The sequence below is a fragment of the Lissotriton helveticus genome, chromosome 10 (assembly GCF_964261635.1).
Source record: "Lissotriton helveticus chromosome 10, aLisHel1.1, whole genome shotgun sequence".
NCBI classification, from domain to species: domain Eukaryota; kingdom Metazoa; phylum Chordata; class Amphibia; order Caudata; family Salamandridae; genus Lissotriton; species Lissotriton helveticus.
In genome coordinates, this window is record NC_136071.1 from 48,357,065 (window position 1) to 48,384,061 (window position 26,997).

Sequence of the window (26,997 nt, forward strand, 5' to 3'; positions counted from 1 at the left end):
TCGGCCCGGTCTGTCCCCCCACCATATCTACGAGCCTCTGCGTATTTACCTAGAAATTTCGCCTCGCGCTGCGCATCCGCCGCGTAATCGAATAACAGTGATTTTAATTCCTGTGCCGCATAGGGTTCATTTGTGGAAAAAAAGTGCCCTCCAGTGCCTTAATCTTAGTCTCCAAGGATGTGAGCGTACCATGAATCGCCTTCAACACCCCCGCCTGCCTCGCAATACACTGGCCTCTAATCACCACTTTGAAAGCCTCCCAGAGGGAAGTGTCAGTGTCAACCGAACCCTAATTGTTAGTAAAATAATCCTGTGTATCTCCGTGTATCTCCTCCTTGATGCTTCGTCTAGCAGTGCGTGCGGTGGGAGTTTCCAAGCAAACGCACGGGAGTGATAGCTGTAATAGACATGGTGCATGGTCAGACAATGTCCGTGGTAAGTGTGAAACATGAACGGTCTAGGCCGCATTGTCTCTGGTGATTAACCAAAAATCCAAGCGTGACCATGCACTGTGATGGTCCGATATACAAGTGCCTTCCCTCACCAGCGGGTGTCCATCGCGCCAAATATCTACTAGGTTCCCATCTGCAACTATGGACTGCCAAGCTGGGCTCGCAGCCGGGTGTAAGGCTGGAGCCAAGCCCCTCCTATCCATGGCATCATCAAATATAGCATTATAATACCCACCTCACAATACAGTGCCATACCACGTCATATTAATTCTGGACCACACATCGTAAAAAAGCTCGAGGGAGTCTACATTTGGACCATAAATCGCAGCGATCACCAGGGGAGTACCTCCCAGCACCCCACATACAATAAAAAAACTCCCTCCTGAGTCCCTGTGCACCTCTCCCTCACACCAATCCAACCCCTATCGAATTAGAACAGCCACCCCTCGTGCATAGTTGGAGTAAATGGACGAGTACGTGTGCCCCCATCTACGATGACGCAGTCTTTCGGACGGTTACGCATTTAGATGCGTCTCTTGCAACAGACAAACGTCAATATTATGCCTTGTAAGCATGCACAAGTCTGGATCATTCAGCCCTCTGATATTCCACGTTAGCAAATCTAAAGGTTGTGCGTGTGTGTGCTAAGGAAAGACCCAGCAGTGGGGAATAGGAAGTCAAGCAGCAAAGGGATCAAAATACAAAGCGTGCTCCGCAACCAACATCTAGTACATGTACTGGCATTGAACAAACCAACAAACCCCATACTCAACCCACCACCCACTCCAATCCCCCAATCAGATTGCAGAGTAACCCCCCTAACAAGTCAAAACCGAACAGTCTCTTGAAAATGCAAGGGAATTCTCCCATGGGGGCGTAGTGGCACAAGCGATCATCCCTGAGTAAACAGGGTGGCTAGGGGCACTGCAGTGAACGGTATAGTCCCTCCCAGACGCCCCAGGCAAATCCAAACCCAGAAAGAAATCAAGCATTAGGACCCACATTCACATCTAGAAAAATTACCACACTGTTCAGCAGCACGACGGGGAGGCACCCAGAGCAGGAAATAAAATATTACATCCGTCAATCATTATCGCTGAGTTGTCCAGTCGACTTAGTCGCTGGTCCACGAGAGTCTGTACCTTTCCTTCCACCAACATGCTTAGAAAATTTTAAAGCAGATTTTGCATCCGTAAAATAGTGCGCAGTACCATCATAGGAAACCTTTAATTTGGCGGGGAAGAGCAAAGAATAGGGAATCTGCGCCTGAAGCAGTATCTGCTTGGCCTGTAGGAATTCATGTCTCACCGCTTGGACAGTTTGTGTAAAATCTGGGTGAAACGATATGTTGTTACCTTTGGTAGGATAATTGGCCAAGATCTGTCTCGGCGGAGCTCCCACCGGAGGCTTCTGACCTAAGGATCTATGCGCTCTCTCCACCACAAACACAGGGGATAGCTGAGGGTCAAACAGCGCTTGCAGCTTATCCGCCACATAGGTTTCCATTTTGGCAATTGCAGTGGTCTCTGGAACACCCGTAATATGTAGGTTATTTCTCCGGGACCGTGCCTCCAAATCATCATTTTTGGCACGGATCACCCCCAAGAGCTTGTCCATATGTAATAGTTGCTCATTGGTTTTAACCTGAAATTCCTGGAATTCGGTTTGTCGATTTTCCAAGGCATCCAGGCGAGTTTCGTGGACAGGGACCTGGGCTTTCACAGAGTCCCAACTACGTGGTCAGGACGTCCAGCTTAGAATCAATATTTCTCAAGCTGGAGCGCATTTCCAACATGAGGGTGCGTAGATCTTCACCCTGGTCCTCGGATTGCGTCTCTTGTTGCTCTTCTGTTTGCGGCTTGGAGGCAGATTCATTCTGACGCGTGGACCGTTTATCAAAGGTGAGCTTTGGTTGCTTAGCGTCTTGTTTGCCCATGATAAAGCAGCCACCGGTCTCCAGAGGTCGAAATCAAAGCTGAGACCCACCGCTCCAAGCCCTCTCCACTCAGGCAGTGGAGTATGAGGCGCGCAGATCAGCTCCCCAGGCCGAAGCGCCCCACAGTACCTCAATGTAGTATCACACCTGAGCGGCCGCACGATCCACTCCAGCAAAACACAGTGGCAGCGTGAGTCCGGAAAGGGGAGGCATGCCCCCAAGTCACTCCGCAGCACAGAGGGGGAACCCGCTGCAGTGGACCGGATGGATCCAACTGAGAACCAGGCCTAGCACAGGTGTTGGCCGGCAATCTCAATCAAGGCAGCAGTTAGGTGGCCTGAGAATCACAGGCTCACCAGTGTCACATGGGGTCCACCCCGACGCACAGCCACAGCAACTCGCAGGGGACTCCACCCACATCTGCAGTGTGCAACTTCCAAGCAAGGCGACCAGGCAGCAGGGCAAAACCACAGCAGGCGCCCCAGGAATCACAGGACCATCACATCCCTCGCACTCTTCAGGATGACTGTAGCGATAGTAGCTGCAAGCAGATTGCAGGGTCCCCTCAGTGGCAGCTCCTCTCATACCAGATCTGTCTTCTCGTCCCACAGGATGGCTCCCCCTTCCAGAAGACCCTCCTCCACACGCTATCGGCAGAGCGTCAAATGGGGCACACAAGGCGCACTCACCGCTCAGAATTTCTCCGCTCCGCCAGACTCACTCCCAGGCACAGCGAGCAAGTACCTGCCCTCGGGGGGAGGGCGGGACACTACCGCAGATAATAGACGCAGCCCCCGCCGTCCTGGCAAAAAGTTCACAAGATGGCGGCCGGAGCTCTCCTCCGCTCTTCCGGGGCTTCCCCTCGATCCAGCGTTCAGCTGCAATAGAGGAGCCAGGTGTGAGAAGTTGGCCTGGTATATGATGTTCACTATTCTAGTGAGTACCTTGCACCAGTCCAAACAACCCTTATGGTGATGGTTGTAAAGTCAACCTCATAGTCCAGCTATCCTAGTGGTAGCATGGACAAAAGCAGTCTTAGGCTTAACTCAAGAGGGCATGTGAAGCCAGCTGTTTTACCATATGCAAACCTTTTAATACCAATTGAAAGAACACCACACAGGTTATATATTCAAAATATATATGTATTTATTTCTAAATTAATCCCCTTAACTCTTTATGAGCACAGGAGCACAAGCGTATAAAAAGTAACTTAATATAACATACAAAAGTTGCACAAATATGGATAGGCCCTGGTGGCCCATAAAACCATATACTAAAATGGTGGTATAAGAACCACGTCACGAACAATGGTAAGGCCTAGGGCCTTGAAAATCGCTGGGGCTACACTGGACTAACAGCAGTTAGGGAGCAGGAGGCCCACAGGATGCGGGTGCAGTGTCTAAATGCACACGCGTGCACCTATAGAAGTCCATGGGTGCGTAAAGATAGAAAGTTGCAGATTTGGAAGTCCTCCGACTGGACTAGAACTTAACCACTTAAAACTAGGACACTAGGTGTGTAAATCTCTACATGAGCACCGGAGTACTCGCATAACCTCACCCACAGGAAGCGGGTGCATAGGTGTCAAAGTGTGTCGGGTTTCGTCGTGGAGTTCTATGGAGCCTTGGAGAAAAGATGCTGCAGGTGACCAGGAGAGAAGAGTCCGGTTGGATCCAAGGGTGGATCGAAGATGTAGAGTAATTGAAAGCAGAGGGAACAGAGTATGGGTCACTAGCCAGTGACCAGGAAGGAACGAGGCGATGTCTGGTTGCGTATATTTTGATAGAGAAGCACACCTGTTTCACTCTTTTGTTTAAAACTACAACTTGCTTAATTCTTTCCTCAGAACTTAACTTTTTCGTTTGCAACAATGCTCTACATTTTCAACGTTTTCACTCCCCGAGTTTAAAAAAGAATCTTCCTTTTTCTCAGTATATGAAATTGAAAAGAATCTGCTCCGAACCAAATGAGCTAGATGAACACCTGGGTTTTCAAGAACTGAAATACAGAGAAAGGGGTTATCCCCAAGATTTACTGGACCAAGCTCGAAAAAGAATCAAAACATTGGATCGCAATAACTTGTTGAATCAGACCTTCAAAGAGAAACAAGCATTGGAAATGCAATAGGTCTCGCATTAGGAAAGGTTGAGCTATTGGTATTGTAAATGACACTTTTTTTATTTATGTGTAGGTTTTGAAAGTAGCAAAATTAATAGCTTTGTCAGTTACAATGTCAATAGTTTTAACTTTTGCAAATGTGACACCTATAGCATTTGTAATGCAATGTGTGTTGTATTTACGTGACTTAGATATTACAAATAACAATGGCTTATAATTTTGTAAATAATTAATACTTAAATAAAAGTTATTGTAATTTATAATGGCAATAGCTGAAACGTTTGTAAATAACTTTTGTGAAGATTATGTTCAGTGTATTTTATTGTGACAACAATCCAAGAACATTGCATTTGCACCTACACACACAGAGCCACACACATGTAGATGTGGTGGTGGTGGATCTGGGGGATATGGTGGTGGTGGATGTGGTGGTGGATGTGGTGGTGGTGGTGGTGGATGTGGTGGTGGTGGTGGATGTGGTGGTGGTGATGGCGGTGGATGTGGGGGTGGATGTGGTGGTGGATGTGGTGGTGGATGTGGTGGTGGATGTGGTGGTGGTGTTGGTGGTGGTGATGGTGGAGGTGGTGGTGGTGGTGGTGGTGGTGGAGGTGGTGGTGGTGGAGGTGGTGGTGGTGGAGGTGGTGGTGGTGGAGGTGGTGGTGGTGGTGGTGGTGGTGGTGGTGGATGTGGTGGTTGTGGATGTGGTGAAAGTGGTGGTGGAAGTGGTGGTGGTGGAAGTGATGGTGGTGGGTGTGGTGGATGCGGTGGTGGATGCGGTGGTGGATGTGGTGGATGCGGTGGTGGTGGATGTGGTGGTGGTGGATGCGGTGGTGGTGGATGCGGTGGTGGTGGATGAGGTGGTGGTGGATGTGGTGGTGGTGGATGAGGTGGTGGTGGATGCGGTGATGGATGTGGTGGTGGTGGTGGTGGATGTGGTGGTGGATGTGGTGGTGGTGGTGGTGGTGGATGTGGTGGTGGTGGATGTGGTGGTGGTGGTGGTGGTGGTGGTGGTGGATGCGGTGGTGGTGGTGGTGGTGGTGGTGGTGGTGGATGCGGTGGAAGTGTTGGATGTGGTGGTGGATGTCATGGTGGATGTGAAGGTGATGGATGTGATGGTGGATGTGATGGTGGATGTGGTGGTGATGGTGGATGTGGTGGTGTTGTGGTGGATGTGGTGGTGGTAGATGTGGTGGTTGTGGATGTGGTGGTTGTGGTGGATGAGGTGGTGGATGAGGTGGTGGATGAGGTGGTGGATGCGGTGGTGGTGGATGCGGTGGTGGTGGATGCGGTGGTGGTGGTGGTGGTGGATGTGGTGGTGGTGGATGTGGTGGTGGTGGATGTGGTGGTGGTGGATGTGGTGTTGGATGCGGTGGTGGTGGTGGATGTGGTGGTGGTGGATGCGATGGTGAAGTGGTGGTGGATGTGGTGGTGGTGGATGTGGTGGATGCGGCGGTGGTGGTGGATGCGGTGGTGTTGGTAGTGGTGGATGGGGTGGTGGTTGTAGTGGATGTGGTGGTGGGTGTGGTGGTGGTGGGTGTGGTGGTGGTGGATGCGAAAACAGCGAAAAGTTACTAACACCCTTCTTCAATGACTGAGTCAACCTTCCACTTTTGATGTATTAGCTTGTAGGTGATTTAAAGGTAAAACAAACCCTCGAAACATAGCTAGGAAGGAGTAGATGCTCCCACAGTATATGCAATGCAATGGTTTTGGATAATGTACACAGATGAAGAGATCGTGAAGTGTTGGGGGTGGGGGAGAAGTTTTTGGGCTTAGCCCTACTGACCGGAGGAACTGAATATCCGGAGGATGCAACTGACTGTTTAACTATAAGCGTTTTATGCTAATGCTGTCCATGGTTTGTGATAAACCAAATAAATCTTGTAATAATAAAAATAAAAATACTATAATATAATGTACAAATAAAAACAGTAGCTATAAGAAAAACGTGCACGTTCTAGTGAGTTGCTGTCCTGTTTCCTGTGCTGCAGATCACCATCGTACACCCTGAACTCGAACGCAGAGCATCTAGCAAAGGGTAACGCAGGTCGGCGAAGTTCCTCGTTCAGCAAAGTGCGCGAAAATTGCCGTACAATTCCATTTGCAAACATGTTTACCACCGCATTATATGTATTATATATTTCACGAATGCGTGCAAATAGGTTCTCCCTTTGGTACAACGAGCACCAGGTGTATGCATACGTTTATAAACAGTAGACGCATGACTACATCAACAGCTCCCTGAGTTACAGATTAATATTTTGAAATGTAAAGCCAGGCGTACAGAGCCGTAGGGGGCGAGACCTGTTGATATATAAAACTATTGGTACAATCATCACAACAACGGCACCCTGACGGGTAGAAAGGGTGTAGCTGGGTAGAACGAGATGCCCATCTAAGCGCTAGGCCCCGCACCCCCTCGCTCCCCGTCTACCAGCGGGTCCACGTGCCCCACATTTCAAAGGTGAAAGCCGGGCCCGGAAAAAAAACACGTTGTGTGATAGATAGCGCCGAGACAGTAACAAGTGGGAGGGAATAGCTCTCGGCATTGCTGGGTGGGCGGGGGAGCAGGAGTCTGTGGTGTGAGAGACAAATGTTGGTGTGTGAGGCTGCCTTTCAAGTCGGGTGGGGCAGAAGGTAGTCTAAATGCGACAAATGGTAGTCTGGTGCGAGGCGGGGGAGGGGGAGCAGGGTAGCAAGCGGGAGTGGGAGAAATAAGTAGGGTCGGGGAGTTTGTTCGCATATTTGCAAAGGAAACTGCAATAATATATTTTCAGTAGTTTAATGTGAAAACAAAAATGGAGAAGAGAGAACAGAAATCATAGTTAGCTGCCCTATGGAAACAGATGGGCTTTCAGGTTGCATCAGAACACTGATAAACTACTTTCCTCGTGAAGAACAGAAGGGAGTTCATTCCATAATTTGGGGGTCCAAGAAGAATAAGTCACGACCTCTTACTCTAGTCCTGAGAATTTCAAGGAATAGATGAAAATTCTGAGCAGGTAAGCGTAATAATGCACACAGAAGAGTAGATCTGAAGTTTGTCTGGAATGTAATTCGGTCTAGTGCCATAGAAAGCTCGATGAGAGAATCAGAGGCCTTTAAATACAAACAGCAGCTAAAGCGGAAGCCAATGTAAGCAAGAAAAGACGTGCAGATGCTGGAGAATAACAAGGAAGTTTAAGCAGAAAGGCTGTTGTGCTCTGCGCAATTTGAAACGGTTTTACAACATAAGGAAGAGCACCCAAGTAAAGAGTTGCCATAGTCCAGGCCACGTGATAAACTAAGTGCGTTGACCACTGTTTTCTGACAGCTGAGAGGAAGGAGATGAGGGTTTTCGGAGGACCTGAACACAATAACAAGAATGGCAAAGAACAAATAAAGCAAAAAATAAAACGGACCCGACCAAGCTAAGATTTATGGAGGTAAATCTTTCGCGTCGTCAGTGATGAGGGAGGGAGGCGAGGGAGGGAGGAGAAATACGAGACGGCCTGCTGGCCGTGAGACGTGTGAAGCAGGGGGCGGGGGGAGCGGCGTTGGCTCAACAAGCTGTGATTATGGGCAAATCACTCAATCTCCGGAGAGAGAAAAAAAATAAACTCGTCTTTCTGTAATGTAACTGGTGCTCAGGTAAAGCGCCCCAATACCTTCGAGTCAGTTTCACGCTATATAAAAGGTCCCCAAAAAAGTCACATATTCTTATAATTCTTCAATGTCTTCTTTTCATCAAGTAACCTAAAGTCAAAAACTGCTTTTACGCCGACATCAATACAGCATTTCCACTACACTTCGAGTGCTGTTTACGGCGCTATTCCAGGTGTCGTTAAATCAAGCGGCAGCTATGGGAATATAAAACTACAGGCGATTAGAGCAGTCTCAAGCATTTGAAGCAGGATGCTTTAAAGTCAGCGGAGTTCACTTTTGCGTCTCCATGTACTTGCTCTAAAAAGACCAGGGGCTGAGCAAAAGTAAAATTACGCCGGTGTAATTTGGAAAAAATTGTAAAACTATACCATGTTGAGTAATTATGCAGCAGTTCGCTACAAAATTATATCACAGGAACAACATGAACAAACAGAACGCAAGCAGCTGTTCGCACCAAATTTATTTTTTCATCTTTTTTGTGCAAAATGTGTTCTTTCGCCAGAATTGACACCGGGATGCATTATGCAATAAAATAAAGCACAAAATAAAAGATCTGCATTTTGTGTAATCACGTATGGCTTTCTCAAAGTTTTAGATTTCGAAACAAATATTCGGAATTGAATTAGTCCACTGACTACCATGCGCATCGACAGGCGAGACCTAAAAAGAGCGACACGTGTTCGTGTCAAAATTTTCTAAAAGTTCACACAAAATCAAGAATATAATAAACCGGCATTGGAACTTAGAGAATGAACCAGATTTCAAAGACTCACTGTTTGCATTTACAAGGTCCAAGAATCTAAAGGAGATCCTAAAGGTTTCTTCAAAACAAAAACAGAATATTTACAGAGGAATGAAAAAATACATTGCAATAACGCTGTTACAGGTGCCATTATTCATCATCCACAAACTGGTAAAGAAATCAAACTATTTCATAACTCAGACTGTAATTCGATGAATTTGATCTAATACATAAAGTGCCCATGTGGCAATTTGTATATAGGAAAGACTGAAAGAAAACTCAAAATAAGGATTTCTGAACAAAAGAGCACAATCAGGAACCAAAACATCAAAAGTAGTCTAGCCGTTCACTGGAAGGAAGCGAGGCACAGCATAGCACAGCTACAGTTTTCAGTGCTAGAGCAGGTTCTACTCTTTGAAGGCACGGATCTCACCAGATCCCTTCTCCAAAGGGAAGTGTATTGGATTAAAAGGCTTCAAACACAGGACCCCAAGGGGTTAAATGAACGTATTGATTTTGCATGTTTTTTATAACCATTTCTCTGTGACTGCTGATACATGGAATATCAACATACTGCATTTTAGACTCTTGTTAATTTCAACTGAATAGCCATCATTATTTTTTATTATTTTTTAATTTACATTTTTGCACTTTTTCGTTCGTTAATACACTGGTTTTAACATCGTTTTACTTCCAGCGCACGGAGTTTCGTTTGTAGTAGGGTCTTGTAAGCGGATTTGGAATCGTTGTGGTTGACTCAGGAGTGAGGTCATGAGTTGAACCCATTCCAAGATGGCGTTGATTTCTGTATGAGGTTAGTCCACCACCTATGTTGATGACGAATCAGGATACCTCCTATCGCGGCAAAGGTAGTTCGTTTGAACTAGACTTGTTGAAGCGAAAGCGGCAAGAGCATTTTCAGAAGTCGACCGAAGAGTGGTCTCTGAATAACGTGCGAGAAGGTACGGTTGTGGAAGCGTTGTTACCATGCTAAGCGCAGTAGCCGAGGAGAGTCCACTGTATGAATTAATGTTAATCTTTGGTTAAGAAAAATTCCCTGGAGGTTGTCATGACAGGTCTGCGAGGAGTCCTTCAGATTTTAGATTGTTGCATTGTGATTACGCAGAGTCCAAGTGGTACGATTTTTGGGTCCTAAACCATTTTGATTTTTAGTGATTGAGCTCATATGAGCACTGATGTTCATTAGACTTTTAATTTTTCACAGTTGGTTTGCGAATTCGGTTTCAAAAACGGCTGGTTGTTCGTAAGTTGTTTTTGTGTTTCAGCCACTTTACACGAATGGGTGTGGTGACGGGGTTTTTTAAGTTTACGAAAAAGGTGGCCATTAACATACGACTATAATGCATTACAATCTGAAAGATAGTGTTTGCTATTGAAATGTTGCTGAACGCTGTTTATTACTTTGTAGATATAAAGGCTCCCGATGAAGGGCTAAGTCGGCCCAAAATGCATTGAGCCAGCAATGGACATCTAATGAAGATTAATGCATTATTGAATTGTTTGAAATCTGAGTTGTCTTGTATTTTTTCTTTTGATGTATGAAAAGGTTTTGTTTTTTGGAAACATAGATGTAGTAAATACAATGTTCAAATAACAAATGTATATTTTCTTTGTGTCGAATTTGAACGTTTTCGAGAATATTAAGATTTGGATTTGAAAAGTATACTTAAAGTACATGAAATTGGTGGGGTAATTACCACAGCTACAGTGCGTTGTGGTCGAGTCCTTTTTGGACTCGAGATAGAAAGATGTCTGGTTGCGATCAGGTGATGTCATGAAGCTTGTCTCCGCTGCCACGTGGACCCGGAGGTGTGGACGACGACCAGGTGCTGGACACGGACTGTCCCATGAAGGCTCTCGCTGTTGGCGGTGTCGGTTCTCGATTCGAAGTCAACAGGCCTTGGCAAATGCAACCCACGCAGGAATCGAAGATGGCTTCTGGATCAGACCAGCAAGGTCTGATGGGCTGCTCCTTTTCAGGGGAGCAAGGGGTAGTCTGGAGCAACCAGACCAGCGTTGGAAAATCAAAGGTTCGTCGTCGCAGAGTCCACTAGCCAACGGGCAAGTGACCGGACAGACGCGTCGAGCAGGAAAATGCAAAAGGGCCCCATGCAGCACTCGGTGAGTGTGGAGAGGTGATCTTTGGTGCAAAGGATGCTCGGGGCTGGGGCTCCTCAATCCCCAATGCACAACTTCGAGGGTGCCTCAGGAGCTGCACAGAAAGCACTTCGCTGGCTTTCCAAGATGGCCGGACCCACGTCTCTCATCGCCTCCACGGGTCTCAGCTTTGCTGTGGCTGTGGATCGGGCTGTTGGATGTCTGGAAGTCCGGTTCTTGTCAGGCTCTGTCGTTCGAGCTCCGGCGGGAGCAACGATTAAGCAAACCGTTGAGTGCTTGATGGGGCCTGTTTGCACAGGGTGATCACTCCTTGACCACAAGGGAGATTCTTCAGTCTTCTACGTCGAGTAGGATGTCGAAGGGTCCAGAGTTTCGTATCAGAGTTTCAGTCAGGATTATCTAAAGTCTAAGGACACAGCTCCTACCTTTATTCCAAATCAAGGGGCTGGATTACCTGCTAGGTCCCTCCTATGGGTGGGACCCAGGAAGGGGGTGGTTACACCCCTTTCCCTTTGTCCAGTTTCGCGCCAGAGCTGGGGCTGGAGTGCCCCAGCACCGGTTTGAACTGGCCTATGCATGGGACACCTTGTGTGCCCCAGGCAGTGTCTAGTTTCATTCAGCCCTCCCTGCCCCAATCCACTATCTCCTGTCTGGGGTGGTGCTAGCACCTCCCTGTGACAGGAAACCTATTGTCCAGGCTTCCCCTGCCGGAGTTTTGTCCAGCAGCAGGAGGCCAGACTTTTGTCTGTGGCAGCAGCATCCATTTTATGATGCGGAGGCTCTGGTTACTTTAACCGGGATTAAGGAAAGTAACATGTCGTCTCCCTCTAGAAGAGTGGAATGTCACCCCCGTCGCCAGAATTGGCGTGGGGGTAGTATTCCAAAGCGTATGACACCTTACACGACATGTTTTGATAAAGCCAAACCAAAGATAGGATCTAACCGCGAGGATTATATTGCATTTAAGAGTATATGGTATGGCAATATCCTGGAACAGCTATAAGGACATGGTTCTGAAAGCTGCAGACAGGCTCAGCTCATGCTAGAGCACCATTTCACATAAAACCAAGCACTCTGCCTTCAGGATTGTGAAGGCCTGCCAAAGGAGTGACTTATAGGTGTATATGTGTCCAGATATAAGGTTAGACACAGGTATACTATATCTAAGCAAGGGATGATTACACGTCCATGCCCCAGCTGAGTGATCAGCCAGTTGTGTCAGTTTGGATGGCCAACCAGGGGTGGCAAAAGATATGCTGCAGCCCCTGGTAGGCCTTGGATGCACCTATGCCCTGGGTACCTATAGTACACTGTACAGGGGCTCATAAGGTGACCCAATCCCAATGGGTGATGTACCTAAAGTACATGGTTGTGAATTTAGAGAGAGAACAGCTGGCCTGTGGGTCTGATTAGCAGGCCCACAGCCGCATTAAGTCGAAAACGAGTGAAGCAAAAAGCAAAAAATGGGGTGACCATAGGATAGCAGACCCTACTCTCCTACACCAGGCACTGTAGGGATTCAGCCCTGCCCACCTCACCTCAGCTTCGCAACCTCTGTCTGCAGCCAGCCGAGGCACAACCAGGCATCCCACACTCGCCAGCAGCCTCCCGAGGCCTGGGCTCTATTGTAAGGCTTCCCCACAGTGCGGCAGACAGAGGCCGCACAGGATTCAAGCAGCTCCCTCGCCAACGCGCCGCAGAGCCCCTGCTGGGCGCAGGCCACCCACCACTGCACTCCACAGCAGGTCACCGCTTCAGGGGAGTCGGGCAGAGACCCACCATGCCACCATAAGGTAGGATTAATTTAGGATTATTCCCTTAGCCTGCGGAACACACTCAAAGAGCGGCCATTCCGCTGCTCGGCAGACCACGCCCCCTCGTATACGTAAATACTTAAGTGTCTGGGGTGGCCGTTAGTATAAGGTCACCAAAGGGTATTGAGTCTGGGATGTCTTTAAGGCGCATATAAAAAGCTTACAATTTATTTGCATTGATGGCCAGGCCCGATATCTGTTCAAATTGTTTAAATATAGACGGCATGGGTTTCAGGTTTATGGTAAGGTATTTTAGATAAAGAATAATGTCATCCGCATATGCTGACACTGTGTGTTGTATTATTAATTGGAATCCCCAAATCTATGGCCTCTTTGCGGAGCTTAATGAGTTGAGGCTCTAATGACACAAAAGTGGCGACAGGGGGCATCCCTATCGGGTACCCCTGGTTATAGAATAAACAGCAGATATGTGAGAGCCTGTCCTGGCCCGAGGCGTGGGGGCTGTGTATAATAGTTCGACCCACCTCAAATAACCTCTTGGAATGCCACATTTTTCCAATAAAGACAGCATGTAAGTCCAATCAAGTGTATCAAACGCTTGCTGCAGGTCGAGAGAGATACACCCAGTTGTACGAGAACGGTTCGTTGTAGTTTCCATTATATAATGGAGGCGTCTGATATCTAGGGATGTACTGCTGCCCGATATAAAGCCACATTGATAAATGTGGATACTTTTTGGGAGGTAGGGGAGGAGGGGCTTAGCCAGTATTTTACTGAGTATTTTATACTCGGTAGATAATAATGAGAGGGGACGATAGCCTGACATGTCACGGGGGTCTCTATTCGGTTTGGGGGGGAAATAACTAGTGCTTGCATAGTTGTTTTTGGAGGAATGCGCTTCTCCAGTGCCGTCTTGTAGAGGTTCTCTAGGTGCGGGGTCAGTTTCTTGGTGAACGTAGAGTAAGTTCTGCATTCAGACCCGGTGTCTTCTTTCTAGGGAGGTCTTTGATGGCTTCTTTAATGTCTATTCTAGTAATAGGGGCTTCCAATTCTTACTGAGCGTCTGGTGGCAGTTTGGAAAATGTGAGGTCGTTCAAAAAGGTTGCAATGTATTCTTGTGATGCAACTGCTGGATCACTGTATAGATTTTTGGAATATGTACAGAATGCCAGATTAATGTCTGCTTGGGTAGAAACAATAGTCCCATCCGAAAGGGATATTTCTGTTATAGGGACAGAGGGGAAGAATGTTACGAATGAGGCCTGCTAAAAGGGTTCCTGATTTGTCTGCTTCTTTATGACTATACTGAGTGTATGTATTGTAATCTATGAGGCAGAGTTTTTCGATTAGTTCAGCATATTTGATTCTTGCTTATTGTGGCTGTGCTTGTCGGGTTGGATTAGTGATAGCTGCATTTTCAAGCCTGTTTAGTGAATCTTCCACCAAGGTGAGGTTCTTGTGTGTCATCTGTCGCGCCCCGTCGGTTGCCCCTATAACTGTACCTCTGATCACTGACTTAAATGCATCCCACTTAATTAAGCGGGAGGATTTGGCAATTGGTTAGCAAACATTTGCTATGCAAATTATTTTATAAATGCAGCTGCAGCCAACAACTAAATTGAGCTGGTTACACTTTACATTTTTAGGTCGAAACCTAGAGCTGCGCACATGCGCCGTCTCGCTCGCGAGATCTAATGATCTTAAGGAGCTTTTAGTTACGGGCTTTAAGCCCCGCCCCTCTTTTCCATTGGCTGGCATCACCGTTCATGCTAAACGGTGGCCAGCCATTGGAAAAGAGCTTATAGTAACGTACTGTTTTCTCTTTTAGAGCCGTCTCACTTGGATTGGCTGCCTCGACTTACTGATGGTAAAAGTTTTCTTATCTTCTTTATGGGTCCAAACAGATGGCCCCATAAAGAAGATAATTAACCTTTTATGCCAGCAGGAAGTCCGGCCGAGCCCGTCCAAGTGGGACGGCAAAAAGAGGAAAGTCTACATTGTGGCGGTGCTGCGATTATACCAAAATGAAAGAAATGGATGTTTTTTCTATTTCTTTACTTTTGGTATAATCGCGACACCCACGCTTTACTTATAACATTTTAAAAGTTAAAACGGTTGCCGCGATTAGACCAAAAGTAAAGAAATAGAAAAAACATCTATTTCTTTCATTTTAGTATAATCGCGGCACCCGGGCTTTACTTTTAAAATGTTATATGCAAAGCGCAGGTGCCGCGGCTGCCTGGCGAGCGCTTGTTTACTCTCCCGTTACACTTGCGGAAAGAGAGACCGTGACACACGTTTTTTACTTGTCCGTTCCAGTCATCCGTCGTGTGTACTAGAGGGTCTCGTGGCGTGCCTTTCACCTCCGCCGCTGCGCCTGACTCGCTCTTCACCTTTCTCCTCCCAGGGAGCGGGATTATCCACCCAGTTCTCCTGATTACAGAAATATACATAAATGAATCTTTTTCTCTGGGCTTGCCTCCTCGCGGGTGAGGGAGTGGAAGAAGGCATTTCACCGGTCTTCGAGTCGCGGTGATGACGGTCACGGAAGATCTCAGCTAGCCTTGCCTTCCGCTGCAGCTGCTACTGTTTTTCTGGGGTCTCAGAGTGTCTCCTGTGAGTATCACTTCTCCTGGGCTTGACCCGGGAAGTGGGACGCTCGGGGGCTAGGGGACTCGTCCCGGGTCCTCGTGTGCCAGTGAGTTCTTTGGCACGGACTCGGGTAGTCTGTGCCCGCCTGGCACTTTCACTTCGAGAGCCCCCGCCTACCATAGGGTGTGCCTTACTCGCCAGTCTCTGCCACTGGGGTTGCCTTTTCCTTGTCTAGGGCGGAGCTTGGCTCCCACTCACTCACCCGCCTTGGCTGTCTCTCATAGCTGAGCGCACCTCCCTTCACACTCGGTCACTAAGAGCCTCGGCAGGGAGATGGCACGTGCACTGCCGCCAGCGCAAAGTCACTGGGCACTCTCTATTCTCCATCACAGAGCACTTACCTAGTGCGTAACCGAGTTTGTACGTAACACGGTAGATGCCATTATTTAATAATAAATTAAATCCCCCCACTAGAGGATTTAAAACTCTTATTAACTGCAGGAAACTTTGCCAGCTGAAAAAGTGTCCGCCTGCCGAAAGTTCGTGCACAACCTGTGCAGCACAGGGAAATAAAGAGATCTCTTGTGTATTTATCCTGCCACCAGAGGATAGACTCTTGAGGACCACTGACAACGAGGTGAGACTGCTGAGAACCAACGCCACCAGCGGGAGACTCCGTTGAGTAGCCGGGTCAGTGAGAGCAGAGTGAGCCCCTGATAACCACTGCCAGGCCGGCGAGACCCCTTGGAACGTGTGCTAGTCCGTTGCACCACCTGGAGACCAGTGTCAGCTGGGGAGTCCCCAGAAGTAGTCCCTCCAAGCTCTCTTTGAAGATGTTGCCCATAGAGGACTGGTGTCAGTAGAGGGACCCACAGGTGCATGGGAACAACTTCCGGTACGTAGCCTCCACTTAGAAGGGCCCGTGCAAGACGTGGGAGTACTTGGATCTTCTGCCAGGACGTGATGCCCTTCTGGACCACTGCCAATAGAGGGACCACTGGGTGGATAGCGCCAATAGATGCGCCCCTGAAGTGCAGTGCAATCTGAAGTTAAGCCTCAAGGAGCTGTACCGGCAGCGGGAGTCGACTTGTGCAAACACAGAAGCCACTGGAGCGCCGGTGTCAGGGGCGCACCTTGAGATCCGGTCCCAGTAGGGAGCTGTAGCAGAAAAAGAACTCCCTGGCGGCCAGTGGGGGGGGGGGGCCTCTTCTCTCCCTGTCGCACGGGGCAGCAGCAGTCGCTCTCCTGAGGACTTGTGCCAAGAGAGGGTCCGCCTGATGGTGCCCGAGCGGAGGAGCCTCACAGGGACCCGAGACTGACGAGTGCCCTCTCAGGAGCCGAGATTGTGTGGGACGAGAGGCTCGCGGCCCTCTTCTGGAAGAATCTCCAATCCACCCTTACCTACTGGGGCGTCTTCTTTAGCTTCGGCCTCTGCATCGCCTTCCTAGGCCCCGCCCTGCTGGACCTGCGGTGCCAGACCCAGAGCTCCCTGCAGGACATCACCTGGGTCTTCTTCGCGCAGCAGTCCTGCCACCTGCTCGGAATGGCCACCGCAGGACTCTTCAAGAAGACGTAAGGCGCCTCCCAGCTCACCCACAGCGCTTTTACGGACCACTTTCACCTTCTCCAGTCACTTCTGTTTTTACGCACCTTTTATTTTCCCTCCTCCGACTTGTAAGCTCCATTCCCCCCACTCAAGGCACTTAAGTAATAATGCTCTATGAACTTCTTCCAATTTTTCGCACCTCTTCCTCCTCCACGGGCTACTTCTAACTTTACTCACGCCTTCCACTTTCTTCAGTCGCTTCCGTCTTTGTGCGCCTTTCCCAGCTTTGCGCAACACTTTCACCTTCTCCAGTGACTTCCAAATTAAGCAGCTGTTCTCCATGAAGCGATTCTATCTTTCCGCCCCCTCCGTCTCCACACACCAGTTCCACCTTCAAGTCACTTGCATCTTCACGCACCTCTTCCACCTCCACCAAGATGCGTTACACTACGTGTTTTGCAGCAGTCACATTAACCTTTATGACAAAACTGTGACTAGACGTATGACAGATGTCTCCAGCAAGTGCATAGCCACCAGGCAGGATTAATTTACTATTAATATTATTATTATCATCCCCATAGTTTGCAGCCCAAGCAAAGATCTCTGCAGTAGGTGCTTAACCTCACGCCACATTTTAAAATGAAGCCTCTTTGTGGCCAATTAAGTAAGCCAGAACAGATTTACAGTCACGTTTGTCCATGTTGCCAGTTTTTTTTGGGACAGAGTTTTTAAAAGGCAAATATATAAGTTCACTCTAAGGGTCAATTTTTCATGACTTTGCCCGTCGTGACCCCACCTTATACCTTCATTCCCAGTTGATTGATTCTCGTTCCCGAAGTAAAACATTTGAACTTCCTATTCTGATTACAGCTTCAGCATTCTGAAAATTGTTTACACCAACACAATTCCTCGCGTTGGTGCTAATTGCTTATTTATTTATTTATTTTGTGTTTTATAGAGCGCCAACTTAGGGTTAGGGTATCCGAGTGCTTTACAGGATTAACAGGTTGTATACAAAACAAGCATTGCCATAGCCAATAGGTCTCGCCTTTGGGACCTTAGAAGTGTTTAGCCACGCAACAGTTGATGTTGTTGCAGTAAGGATATTGTGCTGCATAACTAAATACTTATAAGGTCCCAAAGGCGAGACCCATTGGCTATGCCAATGCTTGTTTACTTATAAAATTACTTCAATAATACCACCTATGGAAATCAAGATAAACTAAGGTGCTGGTATTACTTTTGTATACTTGAAAGAATCCTTGTGTCTGGTAAGATTGCATTAAAGGTAATACATTGGAACATAGTTTAATAAAGACTCCAACTCCACACACACAAAACATATTTGTCATTTTAGCCGGTAAATTGTGCTTGTTTACTACTGAAATATGTCTACACTTTCTAGCCCATACTAAATTAATGGGTCGCCTCAGGCCTGGGATTGGGACTGACCAGTATTTAAACGTTCTTTACACAGGCAAAAACCAAGAGGTCTTTCTGTAAAAAAAAAAAAAAAAAAACTTTTTTAAAATGTACGGGATTTTCAGATAGGGGAAAATGATTAAGTGCACACAGGTGATGATTGTGAATGTATGTTACATTTCTGGGAAATTTAGACTGCGCATCTTGTTTAGAAATGGTAAAAAAGAGAGGATTAATTGGATATTATTTACAAAAATATCCTGAAGTTTTTAAAGAAAAATAATTCTGAAAACCTTGTATTGTCTTTGGCATAAAATGAATGTGCGTTTGACGCTGCCTTTGTGTCACACCAGAGTGATACCTGAAAAAGAACATAAAGAAAACTAATTTGATTGTTGGGAAGGACAAGAGGGGATTGTCCAATGTTTTCTTTTTGCCATGTGGTGGGGTTTTTATAGAGTGAAAGTGATGTTATCCTTTATTGCTTCATTATAGGCAGCATACGACTAAATCGGAGTTCATCTTGGTCACTTTTGCTTATACTGTACGATACTGTCTTTTCATTCTCTGTTCTGATCATTGGAATCTACCTACAGGTTGAGAAGAGGGCCCGGTCAAGCGTCTCAACCCCATGTGCTAAATCATGCATTGTCTCCTTTTCTTTAAGCCGTTTTTTGCGCTTCAGCTAAGTGATATGGTGCCGGAAAGATTGATTATGTTAGTGTGGGCGTGGGAACAGGGACGACCGTGACACCAGGTATTGGATTCAATGAAGGTTTTATTTTTAGAGTTCTCTTAGGGTATGACATAAGCGTCTTTCTGTGTCTGAAGGTCAGTCTCTCTCGGGCAAAGGTGCTGTGGTCCGTGGCGAAGGTCTTCTTCTTTCTCTACTGATGTCAGGGAGGGTTTCTTTACACCGGATACCGCCGACTCCGTGCCATGGAAGAGACCAACAAGAGAGGGATGCCGTTAGTTCACAGTCCTCTATAAGAGGTGCACCAGGGGGACCGGGGAAGTGAGGGCGAACCGAGTGAGATCTGTCTGAAACTATGTACAGTGCTCCGTGAAACATCAAAGTAAGGAAAGAGATACAGAGGTTTGTGTACACGGAATGGTAGGGGAACGACAGAAGGAAGTGACGTACAGGGATATATACAACGCTACTCTCGAGCGCTCAGTTTTCCCACCCAGGCCGCCCAACGCCGCCGTACCTGTGATAGCCACACTCCTCCCTCGGGAGTGTGGCACGGCGGTTCGCGGGTCGGTGGCCTCCTGGCTCTCCTCTGGTCTCGGACCCTCCGTCCCTTCCGCGTTGTTCCTTCGGGTAGTCGTTCTCCTCTTCTCCTCTTCGTTCGCTCCTCTCCGTACCGCTGTCTTCCGCCTTCTCCTCCGGGGTGATTACACATGCCGTGTACATTACTTCCTGGTTTTTACCCAATCCTGCGCTGCTGACGTCATTCTGGGCTGTCTCTTCGTTCTCCGCTGTAAACGCCCAATTAAAGGCGCCGCTCTCTTCTCCCTCGTCGTTCGGTCTGCTTAGATCGTCCTCCCATTCGTTAGTCTGTGGATAAGGGGGAGATGCACATTCAGCAAGGCATGGGTTCCACCATTCTCTCGTGCATGCCCCTACTCCGTTACAGTTAGAAAAGCTGTGCATCTGAATTCTGAAACTAATACACTCACACACAGCCACATTCCCTCTCCCTAAAGGCCACTCTGTAATCCGATTAGACAAACCCATGTTAGGGGTAAACATTTTTTTTCCTTCAAGGTGACACTATTGCCAGTGAACCACTTTTGTGTGTACTTAGTGTAAAGATATGTGTACTTAAGTATTGCTAAGTTCTGCTACTAATATTTTGCTTTTAATTTTGTAGCCGAGAGGAGAGCATTTGTGAAAGAACAGAACTTTTACAAGGTAAATCACTTTCTTTCATTTCTAAACCACGATGTGCATTACAAGTGAGGTTTGTGAAAAAGAAAATCTTTATTTTTCAGAAAATTTTGAAATGTAGATAAGCCCTGTTGCTCTCTTATGGTTTCACCTGTTAGCAAGCTTTGTGTTATGCATCATCTGTCTTCATAGCTAGTTGCAACCTAACAGAAGATTGTGTATTTGATTTCCCCTTAAGTACGTGAAATTCTATGTTGCCCCAGTATTGGAACTTTCATAGATTCCCATGCTTTGTATCATTCCCCCGTCGTCTGAATGGGAGCCTCTGTAAATAGAAACAAGCATTGGCATAGCCAATAGGTCTCGCTTGTGGGACCTTATAAGTATTTTGTTTTGCAGCACAATATCCTTGATACTAAATACTTATAAGGTCCCACAAGCGAGACCTATTGGCTATGCCAATGCTTGTTTCTACATCCAGCGCCTCACACCGCAGTGTTGTTCCCTTTAAGTGCATCTGAAAAACAGGGGGAAAGAAGAGAGCACGTGAAACTACCAGACATAAGGAGGCAGAAGATAGAGAGGGGGGAGAGGCTATGGGCGGAAAACGAGAGCAGAAAGGCGGGCGGGGAGCGCGAATTGTCGAAGGAAAGTCAAAGAGAGTGGGTGAAAAAGACGGGGGTACGAAGAGAAGCTGCGCGGAGGAAGGAGGGAAGCGGAAACGGGGGAGAAAGAGAGAAGAAAGCTGAACAGGGAGGGTTTAGGAAAACAGAGTGGAGGAGTGGGGAGAAAAGGACGAGAGGCTGCGGGGCGGTAGGAGAGGAGGGAGGCATGGTCCGACAGGAGAGGAGCGAAAAAAAAATGAGCGGGAGAGAGAGAGGGATAGAGAGAGGAGGGGTAAAGAGCGCGGGAGGCAGAGACTCTGTTACCAAACATGGCGCGTGTGCAATACAAGACGAGCGAGCAGCGAGGGAGGGGTGAAGGACACTGCATAGATTGCTGAGGTTGAGCAATTCTGGTTTACAAATGTGGGCAGTTTGTGAGTAACGTCTGTGCCAAAGCCCGGGGAAGAGATGAAACCATGCCAAGAAACTCGAGGCTCGCCTCTCCATTCTGCTATTTTCTTTCCTTTTTGAGCCATCTCCTGACGTTGCCTGGAAGGAAAGGGCCGGGTGCCCCATAATGGGGTCTGCGGTGGGGAGTTATACCGCACACAGCTCTCACAAAACGGCACGGTTCACTCCCACGAACTTCTGCAAGCCCTGGAGAACCAATTATGATGAGAGCTGGATTAAAAACAGTAGCAATATGCTTTACCCGGGCAATGAACAATTAGTTCCCGTACCAAATGGAAAGAAAAATAGAAAATTCTATGCGAAACAAACACACAGATGAAACAACATACACTTTGTGGGAGGGGGGAGGTGCTGGTGTGGGAGGAGTGCTGCTACGGCAACTGCTACGGGCTGGGGAGGGGGAGGAGAAATGAAAGGAAAGGCTGTGTTTGCGGGGAGAGAGAGGGGAGGTGCTGGTGTGGGAGGGGGGAGGTGCTGGTGTGGGAGGAGTGCTGCTACGGCAAGGCTGTGTTTGCGGGGAGAGAGAGGGGAGGTGCTGGTGTGGGAGGGGGGAGTTGCTGGTGTGGGAGGAGTGCTGCTAGGGGAGGAGAAGCCCTGGCCGTGAATGCTCGTGCATGTTCACGTGAACTGCAAGAAAACGCCGGGCTGAAAGCCCTTAGTTTGAAGAGGATTTTGCCGACATGAATTCTCGCTCCGCTCGATGCGCATGCGCGCATCGATAGGTCGCGAGACCTAAAAATACCATAGCAATAGGTACAAAAGAGAAAGAAAGGCCTAGGCCTCAACTCATTTGATAGCATATCCACCTCTTTTTGTAAAAGAGACCCAAAAAGTTGCAACAACCAATCAGAATAGCCTCACCCATAGAACCCTCCTGAGAGCCTCAGATTTTCTACCGCATGTTGTGCTAAGGGAGTCTCCTCTGAGCTCTGCTCAGTTTTCTTTCTACAACTTGAGATTCAACAATGTTTTCTTCAAGATGTCAGATAAGGAGAAGACCTTGTTCAAGGCTTGTGCTACCTGTTCCAAGAAGAGGCTATATATGGAGGACACGTGCCAATACTGTTCCTTGTTCTCTACAGTCGACTAGAACCCATATGAATAAAACATATTGGTCTGTTTCGTATAACGTCACTAGTTTAATGGTTTATTAATTCCACTAGTTTTTTAATTCTTTTAAATTTTTGAGGAAAGACTTATTTAGTGCATATACAAATTTTTTGAAAACAACGTCCTTCTAATCCTAGTTAATGACACTAAGCCACCTACAGTCGACGCGTTTGGAAAACGCTGGGAACTGTTCACCGTGAGGAAACTAGTGCTAACTGACTATCGGGGAAAAAAAGCAGCCACCGGCGAAATCCATTCCGAAGCCTGGGCAACAGTGACTGTGATTAATACCGGGAACTGGGCCTCGCATTTCAAAAAAGACTTTTGCCATCGGTTCACGTTGATAAAGAATCGGGTCACCTCACCATACGACTTCTTTATTGGGAATTGCACCCTGTTAGTCTAAAGATTTATATATGGTCCTGAGGAGAACTCCACAATTAGGGAGTTCGAAACGCGTCGACTGTAGGTGGCTTAGTGTCATTAACTAGGATTAGAAGGACGTTGTTTTCAAAAATTTAGATTAGTCTCTACAACTGTACATTTGTATCTAACATGGTTGTAATATAAAAGGTATTAGGGTACATCAAGTGTGAAGAAATACTTGTTTTGACACAATGACATTTTTCTTTGTTTCACTTTGTATGCGAGGATGGTATGATTGTGGAATGAATGTATGAGATTGTAAACACAGAAAGGTTGAACTGTAAATATGTATAGTCATATCTTGTCATTTCTATAGATTGTATTCAATTGTACACTGTTGTATATGCACTAAATAGGTCTTTTCTCAAAAATTTAAAAGAATTAAAAAACTAGTGGAATTAATAAACCATTAAACTAGTGACGTTATATGAAACAGACCAATATGTTTTATTCATATGGGTTCTAGTCGACTGTAGAGAATAAGGAACAGTATTGGCACGGGTTTTTGTTTACTTTGATATGCCTGGCTTAGCCTTACTGTGGTAGGAGCCAAGACCCTGTTTTGTTAACCTCTATATATGGAGGACAAGCATAAAGATTGTATTTACTGCTTGTACCCAGACCAGAAAGCCACTTATTGCAAAATCTGCAGAACCTTCTCCACTAAAACATTGAGAGACAGGGAAGGAAGACTTTTGACCTGGCTGCAAAAGATGAAGTCTAGGAAGGAGGTCATTTCCAGTGACAGCGAGGATTCCTCCTCCGCTTCTTCATCGAGGAGATCCAAAAAGAGGGGTAGATCTTCCCCTTCAACATCAGCTGGGCCTCCTTCTAAGGCCTCTCAAAAGACCTCTGATAGGTCTAGTAGGTCTAGTCCCCGAAGATCTCCTCACCGAGGTGCAAAGGAGAAAGAGGGATTTGCGTCTGAGGTGGTTTCTACTCAGAAGGGGTCTCAAGGGCCTTCTGTTCTCTCTCCACCACCTGGGAAAGCAAAAGGTTTTAAAAAACCTACTTCCCTACCTCAAGAGGCGAAATTTGAGAAGAAGACCCGCTCGTCGACGGTGGCATCTTCAGGTACGTCGATAACGACTGCTAGATTCCATCAGGTGTCCATTTCTGCTTCGTAGACGGTTCAGTCGACGATCACAGCCTCGACGGCTGAAGTTCCATTCCCTGTGTCGTTGACAAGATTGATATCCTCAACGTCGACGATGATGACGCCGACGGTGGTGTCGACGACGACTTTGACGACGACTATGGCGATGATGACGGCTGCTTTGATATTGACGACGAGCTAGTCGACTATGTCGTCGACGATTTCTCCTCCGTCGATGATGGTTCTCTCTCCGACCACGGTGCTCTCGTCGACGACTCCATCACCGATGTCGACGATGACGACGTCGGTGGTGACTCCGTCAACAGTACAAAAAGTTAAAATTTCAATTAGAAGACGCCAGATTACACCGGAGATGACATCTCCAGCCTTACTTCTAGAGGAAGACTATTCAGAGGAGGATGATGGTCCATATGGGGATGCTTACAGCCCATCTCAGCTCCAGGTCAAATACCAGGACTCAGACTCTGATGACTTTTACGAAGAACAGCTACAGCCTCCTCCTAGAGCGAGAATGCAGGAGCAATCTCAGCAGGGTATGGTCTCTATGCCCTCCTCTTTGATAAATGAACTACAAATCGTGTTGATGGATTATAGGAGAAGATTTCCATCCCAATCCTCCGAATCCATACAGCCACCTCCTCCACCACCACCACCTCCTTCATCAGTTACTGCGGTTCAACCACCGGAACAGGAATCCCCGGAAGAGAGACAGACTATTACCACAGGTCAGGTGTATGGTGATAATGACTACGATTCTTCTGATGATGGACGGGATGTGGCAGAGGTCCCAAACCCAGATAGAGAGTGGGATGAATATATTATTCCAGACCCGCCTTCTCCTTCACCGGATCCGGTAGATTCCCCTCCAGCAGACATTGGAGGTTTCCATAACGTCAGGGAAAGAGCTTCTAAAAGGTTTGGCCTTCCGGTTCCAGTGGTTCAATCTGACTGCTACCTCTATGATTTCAAAGAACCATACAGGAAATCCATCTGCTCTATTCCCATCATAGAGCATGTGTGGTCTGAAGGTGCGAAGGTCATGCAATCTCCAGCTACCGTTATTCCGGTACTACCACAGCTAGAGAAAAAGTACAAGGCCCCTGATGGTAGTCCCGCTTGCCTGGTTGGCCAACCGAAGCCGTACTCTGATCTCCCAGGCGGTACAGAGGAAATCGAAGAATCCATCGGCCCCTCTGGCTTCACCACCGGATAGGAAAGGTAGACGCCTGGACAATGTGGGTAAAAGATTCTCTTCAATGTCAAGTCTCTTGGTTCGTGCCTCCAATGCACTTTCAATTTTGGGATGATCTCATCGCCAAATGTGGTGCGATATGGCTCCGTTTGTGGATCAGCTACCTGACAGTGCTAAAGCGGATGCAAGGAAGATTTTAGAGGAAGGAGAGCGATCTTCCTCAGAGATAATTGACTGCGCAATGGACATCACCACGACTGCTTTTCGTGCCATAGCAGGTTCGGGTATCCTAAGAAGACAAGGTTGGCTTCGGGCTACCTGGTTTCGCTCTGAGGTGCAGAATAACATTTTAGATTGGCCCTTCGATGGTGATATGCTTTTTGGAAAGCATATAGACAACGCCTTACAGGATATTAAAAAGGACACTGAGACAGCCAAGTCCTTAGGCACTCTACAATATCGTAAGGTACCTTTCCGAGGGGCAGAAGGCAAGAGTTTTTCCAGCTACAGAGGAGGATACCAACAGCGCTACTCCTCCTATTCCCAATCTTCACAAACCTACAATACTCTCAGAGACCGGGCCAATCAGCATCTTTCTCTCGCCTGCCAGCAAGAGGTCGACAAGGTCGCCAGGGGAGAGATTCATCTAAACGGCAATAGCGGCCTCTTGGCTCTGTCTACTGTTCCTCCTCCTCCGGTAACATCAGTGGGGGGCAGGATTTCACATTGTATATGCAGCTGGATGATCATAACATCAGATCGGTGAGTCCTAAATATCATTCGGTTTGGCCACACATTGGAATTTCAACAACTCCCACCTTCCAGAGCCCCTCACGCCACAGAGTCAAAACATCTACGACTTCTACGTCTCGGAGCCCATCAACTATTCATCAAGGGGGCGATAGAACCTGTACCTCCACCTTAAAGAGGACAGGAATTCTATTCCAGGTTTTTCCTAGTTCGCAAGATGGAAGAGAAGTCGCGTCCAATATTAGACCTAAGGGAGCTCAACTCCTATCTCATAAAGCTGTCATTCAGAATGATATCCCTTCAGGATATTTTACGTCTTCTCAATCCAGGAGACTACATGACAACTCTGGACCTAGAGGAGGCTTATTTCCATGTACCGATCATCTATCTCACAGACGATTCTTACGCTTCACAGTAGCCAAGAGCCACTTTCAATTCAAAGTGCTTCCTTTCGGGCTCAGATCCTCCCCACGGATATTCACAAAGGTCTACGCCCCAGTGGCGGCGTTTCTCAGAAAGCAATCTCTGGAGGTTTTTCACTACCTAGACGATTGGTTGGTAAAGGCACCATCCTTTCAAACAGCTTCCACAGCAGTCGACCGCTGCATTCGACTTTTCAATCAACTGGGTCTACAACTCAACAAGTCCAAATCTGTTCTTCGCCCATCCAGGTCAGCCAGATTCCTAGGTTCCATTCTGTATACAAGTCGCTGCAAAGCTTTCTCTTTGGAAGAAAGACAGAAAAGACTCATTTTGCAGCGTGAATCTTTCTGGATTCACTATGCTGTGCATTATTCCGCGGTCTAGTGGTTGGGTCTGGAATCGTAGTCTTTCCTTTTTTTTTTGGTAGCCCAGGTGGGCGTCGGCATCCCACCTTCTGGTGTACTTCCTGTGAAGTCGGCATGCTTCCTGCGAAAGCTCCCACCTTTGGGTGCCATCTTCAGATTCTTTTTTCTGCCGTTGGGTCTGGATCGTCACCGAGAGGCTCCAGAGTTTTGGAGAAAAGAAGACGCAAAAAGGACGTATTTTATACAGAAAATATTGGAGAAGACAACAAGGAACAAG

The 26,997-nt window shown here is 47.3% G+C and overlaps 1 protein-coding gene across 13 annotated transcripts in view; it reads left to right on the top strand.

Moving 5' to 3' along the window:
- The window catches only part of MBD1 (methyl-CpG binding domain protein 1), a 1,384,891-nt gene that overhangs the window by 327,146 nt on the left and 1,030,748 nt on the right, over positions 1-26,997 (top strand). For all 13 annotated transcript variants that reach the window (XM_078664741.1, XM_078664738.1, XM_078664739.1 and 10 more), the window contains exon 7: positions 20,245-20,285. In XM_078664741.1, coding sequence (XP_078520867.1) covers positions 20,245-20,285 — 41 coding nt within the window. The remainder of the gene's footprint in view (positions 1-20,244; positions 20,286-26,997) is intronic.